This window comes from Corapipo altera, unplaced genomic scaffold (assembly GCF_003945725.1).
Source record: "Corapipo altera isolate COAL_440 unplaced genomic scaffold, ASM394572v1 48b, whole genome shotgun sequence".
Lineage (NCBI taxonomy): Eukaryota > Metazoa > Chordata > Aves > Passeriformes > Pipridae > Corapipo > Corapipo altera.
The window spans coordinates 7,080,386-7,088,311 of record NW_020884884.1 but is presented as its reverse complement, the minus strand read 5'-3'; the positions used below and the strand labels follow the sequence as shown (position 1 = coordinate 7,088,311).

The 7,926-nt window shown below is 42.5% G+C and overlaps 1 protein-coding gene across 2 annotated transcripts; it reads left to right on the top strand.

Moving 5' to 3' along the window:
* Positions 1-353: 353 nt before the first annotated feature.
* Positions 354-7,603, top strand: LOC113946349 (cytochrome c oxidase subunit 7A-related protein, mitochondrial). Of its 2 annotated transcripts, XM_027641524.1 has the most exons (3): positions 354-714; positions 6,256-6,390; positions 7,280-7,603. In XM_027641524.1, the coding sequence occupies exons 1-3, from the start codon at positions 643-645 to the stop codon at positions 7,421-7,423; spliced, it is 351 nt and encodes a 116-aa protein (XP_027497325.1). In that variant the 5' UTR covers positions 354-642; the 3' UTR covers positions 7,424-7,603. The 2 variants fall into 2 exon arrangements, with proteins under 2 accessions (XP_027497325.1, XP_027497326.1); XM_027641525.1 differs by lacking the exon at positions 6,256-6,390 and having other exon boundaries at positions 371-714.
* Positions 7,604-7,926: the final 323 nt, after the last annotated feature.

The following is a 7,926-nucleotide window of genomic DNA, read 5'->3' as shown; positions in this document are numbered from 1 at the left end:
TGGTCTTTTCCACCCTGTTTGACTCGGTGACTCTTGGCGTGTTGCACACGGGGTAACGCACCCGGCTGGGCGGACACCTCCCCTCTTCAGAGCGGACCCCAACACAAACGCACGCGCTCTCTCACGCGCGGCGCGCGCCGCTCGGAACCCGCAGCGCCGCCGCCCCCGCCTACGCGCACGAGCCCCGCGTGACCCGCGCGCTCCCGCGGCCCCGCCCCCTACCCCGGGGCTCCCCCATCGCACCGGCCAGGGGGGCGGGGCCTCGCCTCCCGCCCGCGCTGATTGGCTGACGTAAGACACACTCACTCCCACCGCCCTTCGCGTTCCTACCCGGCTTGCTTGGGGGGCCCGCGTTTTTTGCCTGACTCAAAATTGCCGCCAGACTTAGTTTCTTCGCGAGCGCCGGGCGTGCGTGGAAGAGAAGCGCTCCCGCTGCCTTGTTACAGGCTCCTGTATTTTTCCGGATTTCTTTTTTTTGTTTGGTTTTTTTTTATCTCATTCCTTCGGCGGTTTCCCGCACAGGCGGCCGTACCGCTTGTCCGCGAGCCGGAGGGGCCCTTGAACGGTGCGGCGTCTCAGAGCAGCCGGCTGTGGCGGGGGGTCCTTTCCCGGCGCGGTCGCACCGGCGCCCCCCCGCCCACCATGTACTACAAGTTCAGCGGCTTCGCGCAGCGGCTCGTCGGGGCCACGGCGGCCACCGCCTACAACCCGCAGGTAACACACCCCGGGCAGGGGCTGCGGCACCGGGCGGCGGCTCAGCCGGGGAGGGATCGGCCGCCCCGCCGTGCACCGAGCGCACCCGGCACCTCGCGTGACCTTGGGCGAGCCGGGACGCCGCGCTCGGCGGGGCGGCCCCCGAGTCGGCTGTGGGTGTATAGGCGGTCACAGCAAGGGATTAACACACCGTCATCGTACGGGACGACCTCCGAGCTGCAGCAGTGGCTGGTGGTGTTTTAGAATCACAGAATCAATTAGGTTGGAAAAGACCTCAGGGATCATCGACCCCAACCTGTGACCGAACACCACCCTGTCAACCGGGGCACCGAGTGCCGTGTCCAGTCTTTCCTTTAACACCTCCAGGGACGGTGACTCCACCGCCTCCCTGGGCACCTCCAAATTCTGATCACCTTTCCTGTGAAGAAATTCCTCCTGATGTCCAACCTAAACCCTCTCTGGCGCAGCATAATACTGTGACCTCTCAGCCTGTTGCTTGTTGTCTGGGAGGCCGATCCCCACCTGGCTACACCCTCCCTTCAGGCAGTTGTAGAGAGTGATAAGGTGACCGCTGAGCCTCCTCTTCTCCAGGTTAAACACCCCCAGCTTCCTCAGCTGCTCCTCATAGGATCTGTGCTCCAGACCCTCATCGGATCCATTGCCTTTCTCTGGACTCGCTCCAGCACCTCAATGTCCTTCCTGAATTGAGGTGCCCACAACTAGACACAGGACTGTAAATTGCAGCTGGCAGGTCAGAGCAGCCCTGCAGCCAATCCCCTCTCTTGTCTGTTAATGTAGAAGAAAAAAATTACTGAAAGCATTAAAACCTTTATCAGAGAGTACACAAATCTATAAAAGTTTATTTAAAGCAAAATAAAAAAACACCTTTCCTGTACTGTCTTTCATATCAGCTTATCATTAACACAGCTTAGTCCTCAGCTGTGTCACACAAATGTGCTGTGCAATAGAATAGCTACATTTTAAAAAGTTACCTTCAGTCCCTTTTTGCAATGTTATTAGGCTAGGCCAGGTTTTTGGCAGAATTTCCTTTTTTATTTTTTCTTAGTTTGACTCAATTCCCACATCACACATTCAGATGCATCAGTCTGATAAAAATGTTTTCAATAAATAGCAATTAAAATACGGAAAGAATCCCATGAATAAGTAGATGTTAAGTCCAAAGTGATTTTTTTTTTTTAATTAATTTCATTGCTCTTATTCATAAAACTATAGCTCAGAATGTAAAGTGGTTTGCTTTTTGTGCTTCTGTTAATTTGGATGTTTCTGAAAAAGTGGAGGCATCCTGTGACTCAAATTCTGCTTAGGCAAATAATCAGTGTCATAATTCACTCTGTTTTGTGCTGTTACATTGTGATGCTTCCCAGTGGAAATGGGAAGTGCTCTGTTCAGGTTTAGGCTTATTATGGGCTTGCAAAGTATCTGTCAGAATGTTTTTCAGAAATTCTTTTGCTGACAATAACTTAACTAGCAGCTTATTCTAACAAAAAATTCCCTGAGTTTTAAATGTGTTTCTTTCCATCTCAGTCCTAGCATTCTTAGAGGACTTAAGTTTTACATTTGACAAAGTTGCATAAAGTAGTCTGAACAGTTTGGCTTGTTTTAGTAAATGGGAACTTCCTCAGCTGGTGCAATTGAGGAGTCAAATAGGTTGAAAACTACTTCTCATATTTGGTAGGACAGTGACTGCCATAACCATTACAAATGCAATAAAAGTATTAATTCAAAGCAGTGGATTATGTTTAAAGTACAAACAGTGGAACCAGTTTCAAATGTCAGGTGAGGACAAGGATATGAACTTTTCTGTAGAACTTTTCCCTAGTTCTTCAAGGCTGAACACGATCCAAGTAGAAATTTAGTTACACTACTGGATCTCCACTTTATACAACTTATTTTGCTTATATCTTTTTAAACTCCCCATGAACCACAGGTCTTTTGATTTTTATCCCCTATGAATGCCTTGGAGTTTGTTGAGAAACTATAATGGTCAACCTTTTATGCCATAGGTGTTACTTAATAGGTGCACAAAATCGCTTTACCTTAAGTGTGTCATCCCAATACAAACAAAGCCTCAAGTGATCCTACCTAAGAGCATCTTTGTGTTAGAGATAACAAATACATTTAACCTCATACAATGGGCTGTGTTCTACTATGGAGGACCTGCTGTTTATGTTAGAAGTGTCTATGTTCAGCAAGTTCATTAAAGTTATTTCAGTGCATGTTCTGAAATACTAATTCTCAACTTAACTTTCTTTCCCCTTGTCCTTTTGGTCCTTACCTCCGTTTTCTCTACTTTCTCATTCTCTGATCTGTTTGAGCAATGCCCCTAACATTTAAAAATTTGAGTGTGGTGCTGTCTCCATTAAATTATGCTCCAAATCCTTAACTGTTCTGTGCTGTCAGGAACATGTCCATTTAACTTGCAGGTTCATACTAGAAAGGGATAAATTTGTTTTAACTTTGAGCATGATGACCAACTGACAGATATATTGCGTCCTAAGATGTTCAGACCTCTGAGAGGGAAACAAACGCTACAGCAGGGTAGGCAGAGAATTCTGTTTGCTATTTTGGATTAGCTACATGTCTTGACCTTTCTTTGAGGACTTCAGCATCTGACAAAGTCTTTGCTGTAGTGTGCTGATGAAATCAGCTGATGTTGACTGTTCTGCATACTACCTCTGCTGTACGTTGTCCAAGAATTGGGTAAAAACCATGTTATAGTGATTAGAAATAAAAGATAAGGACCTTAATCTCAGAAGAGGAATTATCAACGTGTAACATTTTTTTTAATGAAGCTTAGGTCAAATGTGTGGAGGCATTAATTCCTCTGTACTATCCGGAGTGTAGTCAGATGCTAATGTTATTAAATCTCTTAAATATAGTAATGTTAAATACAAGTGACAAGGGTCATTTAAGGTGTCTAAGTTCTTACTTAAAAATGATCTGCAGTGAAATTCAGCCATGACATTATACTGAGGATTTCTCTTCAGTCACGCTAAGCTTAGCAAGCAGCTGGGTCTGAGATAAAGCACTTGCCAATAACCACAGACAAATACCAAGTAGGAACAGCCAGGCAGTTACACTGATTTAGCTGAGCTTCTGAGCTTGGGTGGAGCTGACCACAAGATTCACAATTCATGGGTGGAATTCAAGTGGAATTTTACGTAGGTGTGAGGGACCCTGTTAGGCAAAGTGAATGGTCTCTCTTCTGCAGCACGTGTTTTGTTGTACTCTTTCCTTGAGCCAGTGAACCACATCAGTGATTTTATTTAAAGTGCCATATGATGTTCTTAACTGGTGCCATGCTGCTCTGGAAGTAATTTACAACAGTACACTGATATTTATATGAGTTTTCTGAAATGGTTTCATTTGATTTTGTGATGAAGTTGGTCGTTATGAGTTGGGTCTGAATCTGCTATGGCTTCAGCAGAAGGGGGATCTTATGACTATCTGAACAGGAATGTATTTCTAAAGCCAGAAGAAGTGTGCAATAACCAACAGCTGTTAACATGACTGATTTCACTATTCCAATAGTAATCCATAGTGTGTCTTGCATGCAGGCAGTCTCCTGTAGGTGCAGGAATTTTAGTACTAGTAACAAATGAATGGTAGGGGTTGCCTCCTATCTGTGAGTTTCGGAATGATCAAAGAAATATCTTTATCGTGAAGCTGTTGGAAGTAGTTTGCAGCTTACTCCAGTTCTCAGTATTTACATTTGTCACATGCTACAGATAGTTCATGAAATAAAGTAACCATGATCACAACAAGCAGGAATTGCAGTGATTTAGTAACTGTGGGAGTTATTAGATGGCACTGCTACTGGTAAAAGTGGGCTCTCAGGAAGGTAAAAGTGAGATTCAGAATTGGAAATTTTAAGGCAGAGGAAAGATGCACATTTTCACATTTGTTGAGATACTAACAATCAAGAAGGCAAGAAAAGTTTTGGAGAAAAAGTCAGCTGCACATTTAGTATAAACATCTGGTCTGTAGTTCTATCAAATCACCAACCTTTTAAAGATAAATCTAACAAAGTACTTAAAGTTCCTATAGATAGAAAAGTGGTCCAAAATTGCTTTCTTCAAGTCTTTTGACGTAGCTGGTACTAAGTCTTGGATATATAGTCAGTAACTTCCCCTGGCTAAAAATAGTTCCTTAGATGCTTCCTTCTTACCAGTATGACCAGAACTGGTCACAGTTCTTAAATAATTCAGTCCTTACCTTCAGGCACAAACCTGTTCAGTAGAAAGGCAGTAGTTACTGAATATGCCAGAGAATGCAGTTTTGGCTGCTGTCTTTCAAAATGTAACCAGGAAGGTCACAAATGGATTCTAATATTCATTTAGGCACTAGAACAGTGGGAAGCTGAACCCACATCTTCAGGATAGAGAATTGATGGCCATTCCATAGGCTATTTTGGGAAGCTGGGAAATCTGGTCTTTTTGCTGAAGATGCCTGTTGTAGCAGAGAGTTTACATATGGAAAACACGTGTCTGGTCTATGGCAGGCATAAGAGAAAGAGTGCCAGTCTGCTTCCAGCTTCAAACACTGTTCAGGCAGTTCTCTTAAATACAAAATGCTTCAACTAGTCCTTTCAACAGAAACTAGAATTTCAGTGCAGTCTGAACTTGACCCATGGAGAGCACTTGCTGCTTCTGTTTGTAGTGAAAACTTGTTGCATTAATTTTAAGTGTACAATGCTTTTAATTCTGAGTCAACTTAGAAATAAAAATTGTGGCTGTTTCAGGAGCCATAATATAAAAATCACTGCCATGTGTCCAGACATAACTTTTAAATCTAACTAGAATAATAAAGGCAAGGAAGACACGTCATGATGGCTGTGACTTTGTGCCCTTAGACACAGAACTGGATTATGTAGTTTTTAGTTATGGCAAACGTAGAGTACAACCATCTGAACCAAAGGGAAATTGAGCTGTGCTGCTCATGTGGAGTTCACTGAGGTATGGCAAGTTGCAGCAACGTGAATTACACAGTGTAGTTGCATCTGCATAAAATATCCACCATGTCAGGGCCTCTGGAGTGTCCCTGAGTACCACTTATGACTTCTGTATGACACAAGTGATCCTAACTCAAGGCCAAATTATTTATGGCTACTGCTTGCAGAATTCGGGAGGTAGAGTTCATTCCTCACTCCGATCCTAGCATCAAGGATCCTTGCTTGTAATCCTGCTGCTCAGAGAAAGTCCTGGATAGCCTGACTATATGCAAAATACAAGCAGTAATTTGGACCAAGCACCAGCACTGAAAAACAATAGCTATAAGTTTATGCCATGAGGAAATTGCAAAGGAGGCTCCTATTTTCCTTGCTAAGCTCTGACCCAAAGATGTTGCTGAGAAATCAGTGGGCCAGCAGTATGTCTGGAGCTCATTGTCACAGGTCTTCATACCAGATAAAAAGTCTCTGTAATGTATCCTTGTAATGATTGGCAGTGTGCCTGCCTAACGTGACAATTGGTACATTTGCAAGTGTTATATACCTTGATATTTTAATCTTTATTTATGCAGGGACTCAAACCAATAGTTTCCACTGAATCCCCAGCTCCGATTTTTGGGACAACAAGTAAACTTGCTTCAGATTTTCCAGCAACTGATTCTTACTTGGGTAAAAACAAGGTACCAGACCTACAGAAAATTTTTCAGGTAATGACAACTTTGAGAGTAACTTACAGAAAACTGGAGAGTGGGACATATCTGTCCTTATTTTAATGTAGCTAACTACTTTTGTCATTCTATAATGCCTAATTCTGTGAAGTCTAATCAAAAAATGCCAAGTGCAGTATAACCTGTACACTTGTACTATACTACAAAGTATATATATATGCCTTGTCTAGGAGATAAATACAGGAAGTGAAAGCCTAGTAACATTGTCTTTTTGCTGGCTTCAGAAGATGTTTCTTGTGTTATTTGACTATTAAAAACCCTTTCTCTCTGGGAGTCCAGGTGTATGCCTTAAAGCAGATCTGGAGGAGCAAAGCAGATCATTACTATTCTGTGTATAGTTATTTGAATATTACTGAAGCTGTTTATAATGCAATATAAGAAGAGCACAGTAAAGTTTTCAAGGCTAGTTTGTTAGCTATGCAATTTTTAGGCATACTAGGATTTTTCATAAAACAAATTAGTTAAGCATTTTTCTTTTAAGCATATGCTTCATATAATGTACTCTTTTCTCTCTTACATGCCACTTGAATGTGGAGTGTGTCAGTCTGACTCGGTGAATATTTTTTTATACCCATCCTCTCATGTTCTTTTGTTAGTGACACTTTCTCCATCCAGGGCCTCTTGAGAAATATTTCAGTATATATTCTTTCTGCTTGCACTTAACAGCTTTGGCTAACAAAATTAACGTGCCTTTACGCATTTGGCTCGCTAGATAAAAACCACAGAATACACTTGATTGTAGCCTGTTTGTCAGGGGGTTTCCCTCTTGGAAGTCTCTTAATTTACGCAGGGTAAGTTGTTCCTTAATGACCTTGGTATGGGTGTTAAATTCTTTTTTGTTTGTTTTCTTTTTGAACTGTTCCCACAGAAATCAGACGGATTGCCAGTGCACCTGAAACGAGGAGTGCCAGACAGGCTGCTTTATCGCACCACTATGGCTCTAACAATAGGCGGGACTATCTACTGTCTGGTAGCACTGTACATGGCCTCCCAACCAAGACAACAAAAATAAATGAACCACAGTTCATGGGACTCTCAACACTTCTCTGAAGGACCTCCTGCATGCATCAATTTGCACTTAATTCTGTGGTCACATAGGGTTCATTATTCAGATTAAATTTCTTGGAGAAGATGGTTTTAAATTGATTGCCTTATGTATTCTAAAAAACAATATAAATGGCCAAATACATAATTTTAACATATGGTTGTAGCTTTTGTTGTCATGCAGGAATGTATAAAGAGTTGGAGAAAGTTAAGGTTTTCCTTCCTTCCCTCCCCCAACTTAAACAATGATCTACGATGGACGTGACATCTCTACAGGACATGACAAATACTTTGTGGGCTATGAACCACATTTCTTAGTAGAAGGATGCTGCTAGTTTCCAAAACACTAAAAGCAAACAATTTAATTATTATAGCATACTGGGAACTTCTTCTGTCATATACAGCTCATTTTACATAATTATTATAGCATACTGGGAACTTCTTCTGTCATATACAGCTCATTTTACATAA